We start from the raw sequence: 20,747 nt of genomic DNA, 5'->3' as shown, positions 1-20,747 counted from the left end.
ACAGACCAGAGTGGTCGTACACACACACACACACACACAAACCTCTGAAGCTGCCTCATCTTTTGAGCTCACTTGAATTTTTGGCCTGGCCCAAACAAGTGTCCCCCCCATCTGAGAAGCCAGTTGTGTAGTAATATGTGCACTTTAAAATATCTGCCATTTATTCCCATGTCTGAAAAATGTAATGAGATAACCCCACTTGAAAGTGATGATAACTTCAATTCTTTTTTATTCAGGGCACTCCTTGTTCGAAAACAAAGCATTGTCCCCTTGAGTACTGAATTCACCCCCGAGACAGAAAGGCAGAGAATCCAACACCTGGTAAGGGGAAGGGGGAACCTTCTGCATATTTTGTAATGGCAACACGTCTGTGCATTATGCATCTATAATGAGTGGTAGGGTCATTTTGAAAATCAGAGTAGTTCCATTCTGAAATATTACTACTTCCCTTTCACTTCCTCTTTCAACAAGCCTTTTTAGTAGAGACCTTATCCCAGTCTGTATCTGTGATGGAATTGGTTTTTGAAATGTTTTTAAAGATTTTTTTAAAAGATATATTTTTATTTATTAAATTTATATCCCACCCTTCCTCCTAGAACAGCCTTTCCCAACTAGTGGGCCACCAGATGTTGTTGGACCACAATTCCCATCTTTCCTGACCATTGGCAATGCTGGCTGAGGCTGCTGGGAGTTGTGGTCCAGCAATACCTGGTGGCCCACTAGTTGGGAAAGGCTGTCCTAGAAGGATGTATTTCTGAAGTGTTTTGTTTTTATGATGTTTTAAAAGATATTTTGTTTTTAAGATGTTTTATACAATTTTCTTTAGCGTTTGTCACTCGTTTGCTGCCCTCAGCTTCTTCAGGGAGGAAGAGTGGAATATAAATTTAATAAATAAATGTTGCACTTTAGTGCTAGTCTAAAAAGGGCACTGAGGCAGCTGGAAGTGTTAAGTGTCTTAGTACATTCTTCAATTAGGTAGATTAGATCTATATTCTGCCACACAGAATAATACTGACTGTACTGCCCAAACAGTGTGATTTTCCAGACCCCGATCCCCATCTAGAGAGGAGTAATCTGTGTAAGGAAACAGGTTTCCCCGCAAAAATCGTCCCTACCGCACACACAAAGAGCTCAGGTTTGGGACTCTTGTTTTAAATTCTGAAGCTAGAGGTCTGCTTTGTTATAGCAATTTAAATATTTTTATTTACATTCTCCATATGAAGAGAGTTTAATTATTCTGCCACTGATGATTATTAACTTATCAACTGTATTACTGAATTATCAGTGGCAGAATATGGAACACAGCTGTCCTTCCCTCTCTCTCCTCCTCCCACTCCTCACCTCCGTCTCAGGAGAGTCGCCACAGTCCTCTGAAAATGATGCTTCTATTTTAAAATATTTTTGAATGTTCATTTTCTTCTCAGGCTTTCACTTACCCAAAACTCCTAGCAGATGAATTCACACGGTTTGAGTTTCCAAGGAGATTGAGAGGAGATGATGTGGGCCAGAAGGTCCTGTACCGAGATTTCTCGATGGAAGGCTGGTGAGTCACTCGATCTTCTTGGCTGGAATATGGGAATGCCTGGATGAACAGCCTTTTGCTGCTACTGTGGAATTGTAGTGATGGAAGGTATCTTAGAGGTCATCTTGTCCATCACTCTGCTCAATACGGGACACAACTGCAGCATCTGATAGCAATCCAGGCTCAGTTTAAATGTTTCCAGCAAAGTAGAACCCTGAACCTCCCAAGGCAGCCTGTTCTGCTGTCAAGCAGCTCCAAGCATTAAGAAGTTTCTGCTAATGTTTAGTTGAAATCTGCTTTCCTGAAAGTTCAGCTCTCTGCCCTCCAGAGTCCTGGCTTCTGGAGCAGCACTCTCTGCCTTCTGCATGGCAGGCCTTGACCTGCCTCCACTTTGTCGTCTCCTCTTCGCCAGGCTAGACATAATCAACTCTTCCAACTGTTCTTCATAGGACTTAAGTTTCCTGACCTATCACTGTCCAAGTCGCCCTCCTCTACAGGCAAACAGTTCTTCCCTGCCTTTCCAGTTGCCACAGATTTCTCCTCCATAATTCTCTCCAAAGTATGGTTTAGATATGCCCCCCTACTTCCTCCTTGCCTCGCATACCACCTCACCCCCCCCTTTGGCAGCTGCCTTCTTTACTCCTGATCTGGCCATTTTGCTGGACTAGGAAAAGAAAGAAGCAGCAGCATTGCAGTGCCTGTCAACTTCAGCCATGTTTTTCCCCCATCCTGGCAAGATAGCTTACATTGTAGGGAAAAGGCTATTCGGATTTCAGGAGGAGATAACAGCAAAGACTGAGAAACACAATGGTGGTCTTATTGCCCTCTTCCGCCACTCCTCAGGTATACCATGTAAAGCAAAAGCCCATAGGTCAGTCTAAGCCTGCTCCTAAGGACCCATGAGTAGGGTGCATATTTATTTTAATTGCTTCTACAAAAAGGAAATGTGAGATTAAGAACCATTTTCTGGCCTTCTTTTGGCATGTATTAGGCCAAGCTGCTCAATAATGGTGTAAATAATGGTAGCCTGGCTTTCGGAGTTCTGAGCTGCAATTCTGAACCCACCCACTTTGTTGACCGAAATGACTTCGGTACTGGTGCCACTGATTACATTTTTAGATGGGTTGCAGGCTTCATATATGACCATGTGTATCTCTGTGTAATGGAGAATGCAATTTATAGAGGTGAATACAACTCTGTATTAAAGGGACATGTATATACATCCACTGTGTGACAAAGACTGTAGTCACAGAATAACTTGTGTGTTTGAGTCCATTACATCCGGTGTTTTTAAGCATGCTTTTTTCCTGGCAGACTTGCCCACATAGCCTCACATTGGGTTACCATCAGTCTCCTCTAGCCCAGGCAGGAAATCTCTCTTGTTAATTTGCATGCTGCTCCTCCTATCCCTCTCAGTGTCTCCTCAGTTTCGTTTTCCTGCCAGCCCAAGCAGACGTCTCTCTCCTTCTCCATCTTTTGTTTCTGGCTTCCTAGTAGCCTTTAGTTGTTGTCCCCCCCCCCCCCTTTTCAGGCTTTTCTCTTCTCTCTAGTCACACTTTCTGCCCTTTGCTTCGCTTAAACAAACAGTTGAACCAACAAAAAACCCTGGCTATTAGGCTTTGTTGGGTTTTCCCATCAGGAGTTTTTTTGTTCTCCTGTCTCTCCTCCCTTCCCTGTCTGTGGGACTGGCGGGAAAAGTGAAAGAAGCAACCTCTCCTCACAAGAGGAGCCAACCAATACAAGAGGATGCGGCAAGGCTACTGCCAAAACAGTAGACCTCCTCTGGAGGCAAGCTGAGCACCCATTCAGGGCTGCCGCCGCGGAAAGAAAGCCTGGCTCTTCATCAAACTTCAAGGGAGATTCTCCCTGAGCCGGAGGGGGTGGGGACGCCTCTCTGCGAGCCGTTACCCCTCTACCTTCCAAGTGAGTAATCAGCCGTGGAGGCTTTGCCATGGATCAGAGGAGGGACGCCTCTGGGTGAGCCGTTTTCCCCTCCCCCCCTGCCTTCCGACTTGAGCGAGTATCCCTTCTCTATCCCAGACGTGGAGGGCATTGCCATGGCTGACCACCAGAGGCGCCCAGGGGACCATGTGAGTCAGAGGCCTTGTAGGCCTTCACGTGTCTTGAGTTGTTTTACCCCGTTCCTCCACTCAGGTGGGTAGGGAGGTGGCACCCCAGAAGGTAAACCTCAGACTTTCTTTGCTTCTAGGCTTTATCAGGGCCATTAAAGTGGCAATTCGTAAAGGGTGTATCCACGAAGGCATAAGTCTTCAGAAGCAGCAGATATATTTGCTCCTTAGGAGAACTTATAAGCCCCTTTCCTCCACTCAATGGGTTTTGGATGGGGCAAACCAGAATGCAAGCCTCAGACCTTCGTGGCCTCTAGGCTTTGTAAAAGCCATCGTACAGGCAATTGGTACAGTGGATAGCTCAAAGGCACAAGTCACAAAAGCATAAAGGCTCCCGCCTTCAGTTTCCTCGTCCTCTGCCCCCCTTGCCACAGCAAGTAAGTGAAAAGGCACAGGACAAAGCCAAACAAACCTAAGGGGAAGCCCCCTGATAACTCCTCAGATTTGTGTCCTAGCGACAGGCCTCTGCCTGTGATATTTGGCAGAGTGGCACCTTGGATAATTAACGTGCCCTGCCCATTTCTCCAGTCGGGGATTAGGCAATAAGCTTTCTATAGGTGGATCTCATAGACCCAATGGCTAATCTTCCAGATTTTTTCTAGCCTCTCTGAAACTGCTCCCTTTGGGGTGCTTGAGAGGGAAGAGTGGCAGGGGAGTTCCATGTCTGACAAGGCTGGGGATCCAACCCCACTCCTGAGCCATGCCTTTTAGAAGTGCAACATTTCTCTCCCCCCCCCAGTTATTTCCCTACCGGAATCATTCAAGGCTGACCATAGCTGCTTGGGACACCCCCCTAACCACCAAGAAAGTCTGAAGCCTAGGCCAATATTTATTTTAGATGGGTCCCTGGAATGGAAGAATTCATTCATTTTTCATCCGTGATTCAGCCACTTATTTATCTTACTGCTGGGATTTCCTTCTTGATATACAGTGGGGTCCTACAACAACCGGGAAAAAAGAGGTGCAGTTTGCCCCCAAACGGCAATTATAAGTCTGCCAACTTTCTTTACGGGTTTGTCCCCCTATCTCCTTGGGGGCCAGAGCTGCCTGTATGAGGCTGTCTCAGCGAATGGCTGCTCCAGACATGGCTGCTGACAAATTATTCACCAATTTGGGTGCTAGGCCCTTGGGTGAACGTACTGGAGGGCTGACAGTACTTCTTTTAATAATCTGTCTACAGCTCCCCTTAAGGGATTTAACCTGTGTGAGGGATGAATTTGAATAAAATTTTAGTAGGGAGGAAAGTCAAAGCCCCAAAAGGGATGTTAAAAGCACTAATGAGACATCTTTTTATTCCTTTGGTCTGCAAAGAGAAGCTTTTTGTTACAGGGCTTTCCGTGGACAGAGGCCAGCTGGAACCAGATCACATGTCTCCCAACATTCAGCTTTTACCAACCCCAAACCTGGCCCCAACCAGCCCCAGCAGAGGAACAATCTCTGGTGCCATGGCCCAGGAGGTTGTCACGGCCCCGTCGGAGGACTCATCAGACGAGGATGACTCGGGAGTAACAGCAGCAGACCCAGAAGCAGCAGACCCAGAAGGAGAAACGGAGGAAACGCCTGAGAACCCAGCTCCTTCTCCCCCTCAGCTGCAGAGCACCCCAGACACAGCTGAAGCCCTTCAGCCAGACGCAGCCAGTGAACAGGATACTCCCCCCTCACCTGTAGAACATAGACAACAGAAGGTCAGGCAGAAGAGGGGCAGGCCTGTCCACTTAAGGCCAAAACGCTGAGGGCTCACACCTGCTGACAAACCTGCTCCTTAAAAGTCAAACCTTGGCTTCAGCTTGTTGCTGACTACAACGTCAGGCGTGGCTTCGTGGGTTTCCAGATTCCCTGAACCTTATCTTGGACTGACCCCTTAGCAATTGAACCCGGACCTCTACTGACCTCGCTTCTGGACTTCTGGCTTGGCACGTAAGCTTGGAAAGGGCCTTGCCCTTATCATGCTTCATCCTTGTTAGCCTGGCAGATTTACGACCAGGCTGCCAGCTAAGGACTTTCCTGCCCTGGTAAATACCCAGGAATTTCCAGCCCCGCCTGCACTGCTGTCTCGGTGCAGAGCTGACAAAGGTTGAGGCAGCCTGCAGGACTTCACTCAGGTCTCGCAGCAGAGCACCTCAGATGTATGGGTACCACACACTGGGATCCAGGGGCTCAAATGGGAATTCTCCTCCCTCCCACACCATCACTGCTATCACACACCTGTCCCTGAGGATCAGACCGAGGCTCACAACAGGACTCGACCCATAGAACAGCTCCTATCAGTGGGAGCGATGGAGCCAGTTCCCGAGGGAGAGAAGGGGATGACGCTTTACTCCCACCTGTCTCTAGTCCCCAAACATTGGGGCACCAGGGCAGTTTTAAACCTTTGATGACTCAGTTTGGGGTGGAAATGTTACAGTCCATCACGGAGGCATGGCAGTTATGAGACTTCATTGCTTCCATAGACCTCACGGAGGCTTCTTTACGGGCCCTAATTTTTCCAGACCATCCAAATTTCTCTGCTTTGCTTATGCGCATAGACAATTTCAGTTCAAAGCCCTTGGGCTTGCTTCACCACCTCGAGTTTTCACCAAGCCCATGATAGCACTGGTAATATAACTCAGGCAACATCAAATACGGTGACCTTTTCATCAGGTCCCCATCACTACTTCAGGCATAAAGCGATATTCCGCAACCACTGCTCTGGTCTGAGGAGTCATGGATTTCTCATCAACGCTGATAAGAGTCATTGGGTTCACCTAGGAGCCTGGATGGACACCTCCACAGGGATTATTCACCCTGCACCAGACACATAGCCAAGATCCAGGCCTCAGTCCAGTCTCGCATAGTACCCATATTCACAGACCTGAAGAACCTAAAATATGTGCCTGGCCTCCTGCTACCTGGTAGGGTCATAATTCCGTGGGCCTCAGCTCATACCAGACAGATACAGTGGCTCCTGCTTCCCCCCTTGGATGCAACTGCAGCCAAACTGCACACGTTGATCTTGCTGCCTGCAGCTCTCAGACAATCTCCCCAGTGGTCGTTGCCTCTCAGACTCCTTCTGAACGGAGTTCCATGCCTGTTTTCCCCAGCACATTCTGGTCTTAATGTAACTTGGTTGGAGCTCAGGGCTGTTGCCCTTGCCCTCCAACACTTTAAGCACATACTCCTTCACAAACACATATTAGTCTTCACCGACAACATTTCAACCAAATGTCATTTCAACAAACAAGGATTCAGACCTCACCCAGCTAGCAGGGCATCCTAGCAGGAGAAGGACCCTATTGGGTCTCTCGGACAGCTCAACCCATCAGAGGGGAGCTGAATGTGAGAACAGACTTCCTCAGCAGACATCAGATTCACCCGGGGAGGAATCCGGTCTCAGCAACAAAGCATTCAAACTGTCTCAAGTCTATCGGGGCTAGCAAGTCCTCCATTGCTTTGCATCTTATCTCAAGTCCCTCACTCTGAGGGTACCAGATTTCACAGGTAGTAGAGACGACTGCTCTCACCACTCGGTGGCCTCATGAATTCCCCTTTGCTTTTCCTCCGGCTCCAGTCGTTGTGAACTCAGCCTAGAACAGTTGGAGAACATTCTGGGTCCTTAATGGCCCAGGAGGCTGTGGTTGTCTGATGTCCTACATCTAGCATTATCTCCTCCACTACCATACCATCTCTCTACAGATCTCACACAGCGTCCCAACACTCATCCAGATTGCGGAGGGCTCAACCCAGCTGTGTGGAGACGGACTGGCAGATTCTCTGCTGTGTGAACAGCCATACTCACTGAGCAGGCATCCAGACAGGCTTCCACTGACAGGATTCATGAGGCACTGCGGAAAGCCATTTTTCAGTTAGTGCAAAAGGAAGGAGACAACATGTTATTGAAGAAGCTAGTGCTTCCAGTCACTTCGTCTTTTCAAGGATGGCTTTGACCAAGAGCTTAAGCTCAGTTCCTTGAAGTGTCAGGTAATGGCTCTGTCATCAGTTTGCTCTAGGCCTGGATGAGTGGCGCTCTCACGCCAGCCACATGTTAAACATGTTTTAAGAGCGGCAACTCTACGTTCTACACCCATGATTCACGGGTTTCCTTCATGGAACCTACACAAAGGACTCAACGCCCTTACTCAATCTCATTTTGCACCATTGGTGTCTGTCACTATGACTCCTATCTTTTAAAGTAGCAGTTTTGGTGGCTCTTACTGCAGCCAGCTGAGGGGCAGAACTCGGTGTCTGTCCATCCCGGCTGATCTATGCATTTTTTCGTACAGACAAAGCAGTATTCAGGACAGACGCACCTTATATTCCTAAAGCCAATTCTACCTTTCTGAGGTCTGAAGAACTGATCCTCCCTTTCTTTTCCCCGAGCCATCACTTTCATTGGAAAGTTATGGCACAAAGTTGGATTTGAGGTGCGCACCTAACATTTCCATTCAATGTACAAAGACATTTAAGTTGACCACTTGATCAGTGCCTCTGTGGCATTAGCTTATGAATCCCAACTGCTTCGGGCTTCTGGTCACATTACAGTTCATTCCACCAGGCAGAAGCACCTTCTGCAGCTTTAGCCATCACCACCAGCATTGCAGAAATCTGCAGTACGCTGGACATGACCATCGACATTCACTAGACACACTATAAAGTGGGCACTTAAGCTTCTTCTAAAGCGGCCTTTGGCTGTAGTGTCCTTCAATCAATACTACCTTCATAGGGAGCGGACCTGCAAGTTCCCACCCAAAATGGACTTCAGCTCTGGTAGGTCCCAGTGTGAAGCTATGTGGGTGAGTCTGCCAGGAAAATAGAACATTGGTCACTTGCCGTGAAGGGCCTTTTTCTGGCAGACGAAGCCCACGTAGCCACGCCTCACCCTGCACTCATCCGCTCACTCAGTCAACGCATAGGTTCTTCCTATTACATTACATGTTCCGCTGTTCTATTTTTGGGGGGGCACTGCCTGGTTCTGTGTTAATGTTTTTCTAAGGTTTTACTACATAGGTCCACAGGCTCTTAGGGCTGGGCCAGAAGGGAAACTGAGGAGATGTTGAGAGGGATAGGAGGAGGATCATGCACATTTACAAGAGAGATTTCCTGCCTGGGCTAGAGGAGACTGATGGTAACCCAATTTGAGGCTATGTGGGCAAGTCTGCCGGAAAAAGACCATTCACGGTAAGTGACCAACGTTCCAATCTCTACATCGGACTTTGGCCACAGTGTGATAGAAGGACCACCAAAGTGAAAACTTGCATGTCTCATTCCAGGGGCTACAAGACAGTGGTGAAAGATGACCTCAAGTACCCTCTTATCCATGGACATGGAAAACAGGTGTGTCTGCAGGTTCCTTGCAAGCATAAAAGCTTGTCCCCCATTTTTTACAGTTATTTCTGTACCAGAAAGGTCTGTTTTCTTGTCAGGCCTCCAAAACACTTTCAGAGATGAAGTTGTACAAGAATATTCACCCCTTTCCCATGTATGAAAGTCAAGATGCTGTCATAAATTCAGTGCATTTGTTTTGCCTAGTAGTATCAGTGACAATGGCCTTGTCAACCTGGCCCTTTGAACGTTTGTGAAATTGACTCTTATTTCTAAATTAATTGTTTGTGCCCTTGCTCAGCTTTGTTCCTTTATGCACACCATGATCATGTTATTGCAAACAGGCTGATTCATCACCAAATCCTTCTGAATAACCATTTGACTCTGTCTTATTGGGTTCTAAGTATTCCCAGCTTCTTATTGCATGCGTAGGCCATTTTAGTTTTTGAAGGACCTTCAACCGTAGACATGATGGCCGCCTGAGGGGAAAAGGCGCCTCCCCTATCACTCCGTATTACCAACAAATTAATTACGCTCATCTATGCTTGGCTACACTTACAGATCAACAAACAGCTTTAAACATTCCTCAAGTGAGCACAAGGATTTCTGTGCTATTTTACATGCCTCTGTTTTCATAACACGCTGCTTTGAGACAGACAAGTCTGCTGAACTGCTTGTTGAACTGATGACCTACAATAAATTACAATAAGCAGTTGAATTTAAGAACTCAAGAAACCGAGTCCACAAAATTACCTATTATATTTACTGGGAAGATACTGAACGCAGTTTTGATTTTGCTCCTCCCAGTTGCAAACCTTAAACAAAAAGACACCGCAAAATGGTCTGCACAAGAAAGACGTACAGAGAGCAAAGAATCCCCCTTGAAGGAGAAATAATACCTCCCTCCACTAGAGCAAAGCAGTCAAAAATTACTCACTTCTTCTCAACTAATCTGAAGGAGAAGGAGAAGAAAGGGGATAATGAGGAAGGGAGTGCAAAAGGGACGGATGTTATTCCAAACGCCGATTTAAACGGTGTGATCCTGGATTGGTCTTTGGACACAAAAAGAACTCTCCAATCGGGAGAGGAGGACTATTTTTTACATAATCTTGCCTTTGAACTAGAGCAAGCGGAAAACCTGACCAAGCAACAGATGTCTAAACTAACAGATAATTCCCTACTCATTGGAAATGTGCTGGAGGAGGTGAAGTGTAGCCCTCCAAAATGCATCCACTCACTTTCTAAAACTCCTCAAACTATTCCAGACAAAGCAACCAAAAGTGACATCCAACAGTTTCTAGAGCAGAATTCACTGGACTCCCGGCTCTGTGTAATAACGAAAGAGATTACTTGCATTAAAAACTTTTTAACTGAGGCCAACAATTTACTAACAACCTTGGCTGAAGAATTCAAGAAAATGGGTGCTCAATGTGAGACCAAAACATGTGCAGGTAGCCAGCTCACAGGTACTGCGTATTGCTTGAAAAATCGGAAGGGCAAACGTAGAACTATAAAGACCATAAATGTGAAAAAAGACTAAGAATATTAAAAACTTCAAGATCAAGAGGGTCAGGATAATGAACTACACCAAAATCTTTAAAACATTAGAGTCCATGTTGAAAGCTAGGAAAAATCAAGGCAATAGATCACTTGAACAGGAAGCTAGTTTGAGGAAGCCTAAATTTAAGCCCAAGTTCATTTTCCCAGCAGTTTCATCGACGACTGTTAATCCACCCCAGTCCTGTTTTATAGAATCACAGGAGCAGCTGGCGCGATCAATTCAAGATTCCAACCGGATGCAGAAACCAAAAAAGGAGAATTCCTATTCCGCATGAACTAGCTTTATTAAATTGTCCCAGAGAAAATCTCCTCTACACGCAATCTGCTCGGAAACTTTATATTGTTAACCTTATACATCCAGTTTTGCCAGGACTTGTGAAGGTATCGGACCTTCACAAAGTAGATTACTTATACAGTAACACCACAAAAGCCAAGATTGTACTGACTTTCAGAAATTTGGATAAAGCCAACTCTTTCCGCATAAATGGACAGGCCCTATTTAGGTGTGGAACTGTGATCCAAAGATATTTTCTGAGCTGAACCCCATCCTTTGCTTTGGACGACTCCAACTTCGAATACGGCACAGTCCTCGGAAACTGACAGTACAGTTAGACTCAAGACAAAAACTTCAAGTAAAGATTTCACAACTCCACTACTAACTGCAGTAAAGACATTACCTATTTGCGACGCTCACGCATTACCACAGAGTACTACTAAGTTAGGAGCCGTCGCCTCTAATATCTCCTTGCTACCTAACATCCCAATTTTGATAAATCTGGAGTCCAATACCAGTGGCTGCAATAATGAAGAACCCTATAGCTTCTTCAGTGAAGAAGAGGAGAGTCTCTTTACTGCCTTCAGCGCTTTACCAAATCCAGCACAACAGGATATCATCTTGTGACTGCAGAGATTATCCAGACACCTTTGGGACAGAATGACCCAACCGAAATGTTCTACTTATATATGTAAGGGACTTCATACTGACCCGAAAGAGCCTGGATATTTACAAGCTGAACAGGAATCACACTTCCACTCACCTTCAGAAGATAAAGTTACCCACCTTCAACATCATTCCGCAGAGGACACACAAACAAACTGTATGCCAGCTCTCGAACCGCGCCGGAAAAGCTTCTTGAATACACATTCCGTCCCATCTTGGACTGATGTGAGATTCTTGGAGAAGGAAGAAGAGGGTTCTCCACCCAAATGTACAGGCCAAGAGAGGCAGCATCTTCCCAGGGTGATAACTTCCAATGTTAGTAGACCAGCACACACTTGTGAGGCAATAATTCACCTTCCGGTGGATCACAGCCCAATAGCTAGTCTCGGTGATTCGAATTTTTTACTCAAGGAGCAGCTTGCCATTCGACCACATCTAACTGTACTTGACAAAATAAGACTCTACGTAATCCTAAACTCACTCTCATATCTTGGAATATCGCGGGTTGGAGGAGTAAGAGCTGTGACCCCACATGCATGGACTACATAGGCAAACATGATATTTTCCTGCAGGAAACCTGGTCAACAGATCCGGTGGAGTTGAATGGCTTCTCCACCTATTCGTTGGAGGCTACCCCAAGCAACAACGGTGGCAGGCCCAAAGGTGGGCTATCAGTGCTGGTTGCCACTACCCTACGTGCTTCAGTTAACAGCTTAACCTTCCTATCTGAGCTTGCCATGGCGCTTCTGCTAGTATTAAATCAAGCACGATTTATTCTCATAAATATTTATCTCCCTCCTCAAGGGCAAAAATCCAGGGTGAAAACCAATAGCCACAAACTTGAGCTTTTTATCTCCCATCTGACAATAACATTCCCTGATGCGATATTGATATTAGCAGGAGACTTCAACGCCAGGATTGGAAGAAGCGATAGAGCTCTATATGATAATTACCATGAAATTCCGCCACCAATTGATGAGGCAGCTAGGTTGCCGGAAAGACAGTCTAAGGATCCAGGCTGCAATTTTGCAGTTTATTGCCTCCTCAATATGCTTCATGGTCTTAATTTGACTATCTTGAATGGATCGATAGAGGGCGACAGGTGTGGCGAGTACACCTTTTTTTCGGGCTCAGGTGCCTCAACAATAGATTTTGTGATAGTATCATCTGACTTTTTAAAATCTGTGGTCGGCTGTCAGGTTGCAAACCGTACGGAGAGCTACCATCTCCCGGTAATCACAAATTTTCTTTGCAACAACCAGTGCCACACAGCTGAATGGTGCCCAGGTCCGGACATCTCCCTAACAAACAAATTCGTCCAGGCCAAATGGTCGCACAGCCTGGAGCTGAAAGTTAAAGGAATTCTACATTCAGACAAAAATATTAACCTTCAACAAACTATCATAGCAGGAACACAGGGAATAAATATACTAGCATTTTATCATGAACTGTTTACAGAACTACAAAAGAATATTAATCTGAACTATAATTTGCCAGCTAAATCTGGCTTCGCAAAATCTTATTCCAACTCTTGGTTTGACCAAGAGTGTCACACTATGAAAATTCTTTTGGTGGAGGAATACAAGATACAGAAAGTTAGATCTTACAGTAATTCCTCAGGAATACACGGCCTTGAAGAACAATTATAAAGCGTTGATCAAAAGGAAAAAGAGCCTAGCTCAAGCAAATCTATGGAAAACTTTAATATTGGCTTCAAGAACCAAAGATGCAACCACCTTCTGGCCCCTTGTCAATAGAGGTTGGCCTAACCAATCTTTGAGACCTGAATATCACATTCCCGTACAAACTTGGGAGTCATACTTACTCAGTATTCATACAAGAACACAGGAATGTGAACCCCTCTCCCTGAATTATTTGAATGACTTACCTGACTGGCCCCCGATCTCACCCAAAGAAGTAACTGCTTTAATAGCAAGATTGAAAGAGGGCAAGGCACCTGGTCCTGACAATATACTGCCTGAAACATTTAAGCGAAATATTGAATGGTGGGCCCCCGTCTTAGCCGCACTTTTTATGGTAATAGACCGTACGGCTAAAATTCCAGAAGATTGGGGTCTAGCCATCGTAATTCCAATCTATAAAAGAGAACCACGATCCGACCCCGCTAATTACCGGCCAATCAGCCTGCTGAACATAATCAGCACACTTTACGCTTTACATCTTCTTGACAAACTACAGACTTGGTTGGCCCAGGAGAACATTCTGGCGGATGAACAAGCGGGGTTCAGAGGGGAACGCTCCACAATAGACCATTTACTAGTAATACAACATCTGGTGGAGAAATACTCAGCAAAAAAAGGGAGAGCTCTATATGCGGATTTAATAGATTTTAAAAATGCTTTTGATCAAATACCCAGAAACAAATTATGGGAAAAGTTTGAGTCAACTAAGATAGACAGGCGCCTTCTAATGCTGATACGCTTGCTCCATGAAAACACCAGACTTCAGGTTAGATGTGATAATATAGGCCATCTGACCAAATTAATTCCTACTTATGAGGGAGTCAAGCAGGGATGTGTTTTAGCTCCCTCCTTATTCAATTTTTACATAAACACCAAGCTTGGTTGGCTCCCTGGCGCGGACTGCATCACAACCACCGACTCTCACCAACAGAATGATATCGGTTTTGCTTTACGCAGATGATGCAGTTCTGTTATCGCTGACCTGCAGCGGACTACGTCGCCTGCTGCGGGCATTGGCGGAACATTGTGCCAAAGACCACCTAATTATCAATCACGCTAAAACAAAAGTACTAGTGTTTACTAAAAGTAAGGTGAGACAGAACTGGCAGCTGAATGGTCTGAAAATTGAACAGGTCTCATCCTTTCGATATCTGGGGGTGACTTTTCACCCCTCAGGTTCATGGTGTTTCCATGTAAAGAATACTATCTCGGTTGCTCGGAGGACCTCTAAAGCACTGCTGTCATTCTTTTACAACAAGGGTGGACAACACACCTCCTCTTCCATCCAAGTGTTTGTGGCAAAAGTCATATCACAAATGCTATATGGCTCGCAGATGCTAACTTTCCCAAAAACAGTTCCATTTGAACCCATACAGGCAAAATTTCTGAAGGCCGTTTTCGGGATTCCATCATGTGTCTCAAACAACATTGTAAGATTGGAAGCTGGTCTTCCCTCTATTGAAGCACGAATTTGGAAACTTAAAATAAAGTTATGGTTAAAACTTCAATTTCTTCCTGTAGGCCTGGCCCCACTAGTACTTTCTGATACCTTTCAATCGTCTTGGCACAAATCATTGATGAAGAACATGGCATCCCTCGGCTTTTTGTCTCCTATTATCTCCAAGTTAGGATACTCTAAAGCATGGACAGCCCTCTCCCAACGCATAACGGACATAGAATTGCAAACTCATTTAACTGTGCCACCTACCAAGGATGACGTTATCACCACAATCAGGGGCTTTGCCCCTGCTCAATATCTCAGCAACCTTTCTAGTCCCAGATACAGAAAAGCGTTTACCATGGCGATATTCAACGTGATACCATCAGCCCTCCTTGAGGGTAGGTTTCGTGGAGTTCCACACGTAGAAAGGCTGTGTCCGTGTGGGATTGGAGAAATTGAGACAATAACTCATGTACTTTTATATTGCACCTTTTATCAAGAGATCCATACTTTTAGTATTATCCCTATTATCCAATCGATCCCTGGTCGTGACTCTTTATTTTATACAAGATATTTATTGCAGGATCTCCATCCACAAATCACGTACATAGTTGCTAAATTTTGTGCCACGGCCATTATAATCTGTAGAGCATTGTTAAGTCAAAAGTCCACATAAAAGAACTCTGACAATACTTTTAACTTGTATAAAGAAACTGTTTTAAGTGTATGATTTTGCATTGGCCATTGGCTGTAATAAACATTGAATTAAATTGTAACCCCTGAGCCACTCACTCTGGGGGTGATCTTTAGCTGGCCCTTGACACCCAGGAGACACAAGTGGGGATTTGAACTCGCAAACCCTGGACTCCCAGCCAGGCTCTCCTCCCCACTGTGCTATACCAGCTGTTGCCATAAGAAACTGCCGTTATTAAGGTCATAATCAGAGGTTTGACTCTAGGTATCCCCCTCTTAGGTGGGATGCTTGGCAACCAGAGGTAGAGCTGCCTTGATAGTGGTGCCTCAACTATGGAACTTCTTATCGGTTTGGCTCATGCCAAATTTAATTATCTTTAGGGACCATATAAAAAGCTAGTTTTTCCAGGTTCTTGATGCTTAATGACTTTTACGTGGCTCTTGAGAAGTGGGCTGCTGCTGCAAATACTGTTTTTGTTTAATTATATTGTTGGTTGTATTTTAAACATTTGATAATTTGCCATAAAAATGTTATATTGAAAAGAGGGAACGTTTTAAATAATGACTTAGAAAATAATGACTGGCTCTGGGTGTTGGTGACACAATTCTCTTCATCTCCTTTTGTTGCCACATCCTTAACATGGGGCTTTCCCCATCCTTTTTTAGGCTCGTTTGCTAGGCACCCTGGCCGTCTCACGAGGCCTGGGAGATCATCAGTTGAAAGTCATTGAAACAGATGTTGAAGTCAAGCCTTTCCTCTCTTGCATTCCTAAGGTAGGAAAATGATAGTACATAGTGTGCTGTAGTGGTTGTTTTTCCCCTTCCCGGATCCTCTGAATATCTTCAATGTTGTCACTACTTATAGCATATTATCCCTTATTTAAAAAAAAAACACTGTAATACCTAAACGAAGTTATTAGGTAGCAAGTCTCTAGGAACTCAATTGTATATGCTTCTTAATAGGAATGCTTAAGACTCATCTGATAATATATGTGGATACTGACTTTGAGGATCTATTAACGGGGAGAGCTGTCACCTTCATGTGCATGTAAATTTCTCAGAAGCACCAGGCTGTCCCCATTAGAAAAAGAATGATGAGCTAGAAAGTAGCCTTGGTCTTATCTAGCAGTGCTTGTATATTATGCTGTATTGTAACAAGTATTTAAAGCAGGCATAGGGAATCTATGGCCCTCTGTACATTGTTGAACTCCAGGTTCCCCATTTAAACCATTCTCTAGGGAGACTGCAAACAACATCTAGGTGTTACAAATTTATTCATAAATTATCTAGAGATGGGGTGAACAGTGAGGTGGCCAAGTTTGCTGTTGATAGTAAATTGTTCAGGGTAGTTATGGGCAGGAAAATGGCAAATGCAGTTCAATGTAAACAAGTTGGAGCAAAACATCTCAATTTCACATATATGCTCATAGGGTCTGAATTGCTGATGACTGATCAGCAACAAGACTTTGGGGTCATAGCGGATAGCTTGATAAAGATGTTGACCTAGTGTGCAGCAGCTGTGAAAAAGGTAATTTCTATGCTAGGGATCCTTAGGAAAGGTATTGAAAGGAAAATGGCCAATACCATAATGCCATTATACAAATCTGTGGTTCAGCTGCATTTGGAATATTGTGTACAGTTCTAGTCGCCTCACCTGAAAAAGGATATTGTAGAATTGGAAAAGGTTCAGAAAAGGGCAACCAACCAAATGAATCAAGGGATTGGTGCGTCTCCCATATGAGGAAAGATTGCAGCATTTAGGATTTTTTAGTTTAGAGACAAGGCAAGTAAGAGGTGACTTGATAAAAGTGAATAAAATTATGCATGGCATGGAGAAAGTGGATAAAGTTCTCATAACACAGGAACTTGTGGACATCCAGAGAAGCGAAATGTTGAAAGATTCAGGACAAACAAAAGAAAGTACTTCTTCATGCATCGCATAGTTAAGCTATGGAATTCCTTTTCACAGGAAGCAATGATGGCCACCAACTTGGATGGCTTTAAAAGAGGATTAGACTATCAATGGCTACTAGCCATGATGGTTATGCTCTGCCTCCATAGTCAGAGGTAGTCTGCTGAATATCAGTTACTGGAAACTGTAGGGGGGAAATGCACTCTTGCACTCAGGTCCTGCTTGCAGGCTTCCCATGGGCATCTGGTTGGCCACTGTGGCAACAGGATGCTGGACTAGGTGGGCCACTGTCCTGCTTGATCCAGCAGGCTCTTCTTGTGTTCTTTTATTTGGGAAGAGCAATTATGAAAGTTTGCATTTTTTTAATAAATTCTGACTAGGTAGAAGTACTTGACTTCTCTGCACAAAATATCAAAGAAGATGATATCCTCATCATGGCAACTGATGGCCTTTGGGATGTTCTGTCCAATGATGATGTGGCCCATATTGTCAGGAAGTTTGTCCAGGACAACACATCTGACCCATACAGGTATGTTAGCAGTTTTAGCCAATATGGAAGTATAGTGTTGATCTCATTATGGAAGGTGCTGACTGGTAGTAGTTCCTCATATCTTGGACTAAGAGAAATAGTACCTAAGTTCCATTTTCTACAGAAAATGCCTTGCTCTCATCTCTGAATTTCTAAAATTTGGTAGCCTAGTGCTAATTCTTTACACACATTCTTAGTATTGACAATGGCAATTTTGTAGCAATCTCAACATAATTTAAAGTATTTGAAGAGTTTTTGTGCTAAAATAATTGGGGAATGAAATACATTAGCAGATATGAGTAGTAAGTGCTTTGCCATGCAAGTCCTATTTCTTATAAAACTCTGTGGCATCTTAGAAGGGGAAAAATAGAGATGCTGCTCTTTCCTCCTGTACCATGCTCATAGTTCTTCTGGGATATCCCTCAGCATTCTTGCAGTAACTGAAATCCAATGGTGAGAGATGCCTTCTTGGAGGAAGTCAGGGGTTTCTCTTTTCACAAGCCTAGCATTTGAATGTATCTGGATTGGGATAAAAGGCCTGATTATCAACCACAAGACCCAGTGTAACGGGTGGGGGAAATGGTGGTTTCTCTGCCTTTCCCATGAAGCTTCTGTTCCTTCTACCAGCGAGTACAGTCAGCCGTTTCCTGAATGGCTGGTGGAAGGGAAATGAGGGGGACAGAGAGAATCCTGCCCTCCTGACAGCTGTTCAGGAAACAGCTGAGCAAGAGGGGGCTAGCTCCTGTTTGCACCTAGAGACATTGTGGGTGGCCCTGCCCACCATTGGCAAGCTGACAATGAAGGAATGCGGCCTTCAATTAGAAAGGTTCCCCCATCTTGAATAGGCAACAGACCTAATCTGAAGAGAGCTCTCTCTCATCCTTGATAACGTGCACATCAACCTGCCAAAGCTAGGAACATTTTATCACACAGCAGATGTAGCTATGTAGCGCTCTTGGCAGTGCACAAGACCAAATGTGCTGCTGAAAGGGTTGTTTCCTAGTAGTAAGTGGACAGCTATACTAGAACTGTCAGCCAAATTGCCAGGCTTATAGCAGTGCCTTAACTATTGGAGCTTATCCTTCATCTTTCTTTAGGGTTGGTAATCACTACTCTGGGAGAAGACAAAGTAACAGTTTGTTTTTATAGGTTTACAGAACTGGCCAAATGCCTGGTGCAGAAAGCAAGGGGCAAGAAGGATGGATACTACTGGACTACGGACAGTAATGCTCCTGCTTCTTATGATGATATTTCTGTGTTTGCAATTTCCTTGCACAACAAGGATGACTCCTGAATGTCCTGTTATTACTAAGCAAGTGTTAATAGTCATTCAGATATTGCTGTTACTGGGACCATTTCTTGACCTACATGCTGCCACTAATATGGAATGATGTGAAGTTACCCATTTTATTCTTAAATGGTGCTTTAATAGTATCTTGTATATTTTTGCAAGCTATTTAGCTTGGAAATTTTTGTATCTTGGCTCACAGAATTTATGTTGAGACCTTGAGCTGCAACAGTATGTAGAACATATGACCACAAACTAATAAGTGAAGGTCCCAAATGTTTCATGTAAGAAATCTGTGGAGGGGATTGCCCAGTTATTTAAGGGAATCTTTATTAAAATTTCTAGTGTTACTAGGGTTGCCTCAAACCTGCCAGCTGAATTTGTTGAGGTAAATGCAGTGCTTAGTGGCAGGCCCAACCCATTGCAACTTGTACTTTTGAAAGCATTTTTACATTAAGTCAGACTAGCTTTTGTATTTGTTTATAATTCATTTGCATATTAAATTGTTGCAGCTCATGCATGGCTATTTATAATTCAATAAAATATTTTAAGTTTTTATTTTAAAATAAATGATACAACTTTGTTATTTTGAATAAAGACATATCCTGTATTAAGGTTTAACATAGCACAACACAGTCTTGAGAATCTGTCTAATGTTTTAAAATTGTTTTTAAAAGATGTTTTAAATTTGTATATTTGTTTTTAATGTTTTTAGTTACTGTAAACCACCCAGAGAGCTTCGGCTATGGGGCGGTATACAAATACAATAAATAAATAATCCAAGGCTTGTACCCAAAACAGCACCAAGTCTCTTGTTCCAGTAGTGCAAGAATTTAATTTGTGCAGTGGAACTTTCTCTCCCTCTTTTCCCTCTATGCTAGGGGCACCCCCCCAACCCTCTGGAACACAGCATTGGATACCACACAGACTGTCTTTAATTATTTCTGGTCTAGCTGTACATAGATGAACAGAATCAGCAGTGTGTCTATCCCAGTGTAGTCAGCTACCCTATTCTGCTTTTTTTCATGGATGGTAAATGGGTATTCAATCATAAATAGGCCAAGCTAACATGAGAAGGGGATGTGCTAGTGTAGTAGTAACATGTTCCAAGGCATAGTGGGGACAAAGTCCAACACTTCCATGCAGATCCCTCTCAAAACAAAATCTCAAGAGAGTTGAGTGCTGACAGGACTAGAGCCAAAGAGGATAACTGAGGTTCACTAAAGCATGCTGCTACCTCCTTTTATTGGCATGCCTAGAAGACCTCAATATAGTCCATTGAGCACTCAAACTTCTCAGTAGCTTCCAAGACCCCAGAATATTGCATGCCAGCTGGAAAAGAAAAATGTAAGGGGCTCATACACAGAGAGTATGAATTGATTTGCTTGCGCCCATACAGTTAGTATAGTGGAGAAGGGCAGGGCTGGGAGGAAGAACTCTTAAAACAGGAGCGCTCCTCTTACAGAATGATATACAGTATTTTCTTTTAAAAACAGGATGACTAGCTTTTAATCACCATCAGTTATGGGGGGGGGGGACACAAGCCAGTGGTGAACCAGATCAGCAGATACCACACTTACCTTTGTACATTTAGGCTACCTTCCAATCACATGAAAGTTGAGGTTTTACACACACCCATCTCTCCATCTTCCATCCAGGCAAGCAAGAGGCATTGTCACAGTTCAAGCACACATTCCAAGCAGGCAAAAACACTTGAGTCTTCAGTAGGGGT

The 20,747-nt window shown here is 44.2% G+C and overlaps 1 protein-coding gene across 2 annotated transcripts in view; it reads left to right on the top strand.

The window, feature by feature from the left end:
• The window catches only part of PPM1M (protein phosphatase, Mg2+/Mn2+ dependent 1M), a 47,582-nt gene extending 27,051 nt beyond the window's left edge, over positions 1-20,531 (top strand). The window contains exons 5-10 of one of the 2 annotated variants that reach the window (XM_061617954.1): positions 237-321; positions 1,425-1,543; positions 8,898-8,961; positions 15,953-16,060; positions 17,583-17,727; positions 18,877-20,531. In XM_061617954.1, coding sequence (XP_061473938.1) covers positions 237-321; positions 1,425-1,543; positions 8,898-8,961; positions 15,953-16,060; positions 17,583-17,727; positions 18,877-19,118 — 763 coding nt within the window. In that variant the 3' untranslated portion in view covers positions 19,119-20,531. Of the gene's footprint in view, positions 1-236; positions 322-1,424; positions 1,544-8,897; positions 8,962-15,952; positions 16,061-17,578; positions 17,728-18,876 lie in introns of both variants that reach the window. The other variant, XM_061617955.1, reaches the window with a different exon arrangement.
• The last annotated feature ends 216 nt before the right edge of the window (positions 20,532-20,747 follow it).

Source organism: Rhineura floridana, chromosome 3 (genome assembly GCF_030035675.1).
Source record: "Rhineura floridana isolate rRhiFlo1 chromosome 3, rRhiFlo1.hap2, whole genome shotgun sequence".
NCBI classification, from domain to species: Eukaryota; Metazoa; Chordata; class Lepidosauria; order Squamata; family Rhineuridae; genus Rhineura; species Rhineura floridana.
The sequence above is the reverse complement of the archived record's forward strand: the minus strand, read 5'-3'. Positions and strand labels throughout refer to the sequence as shown.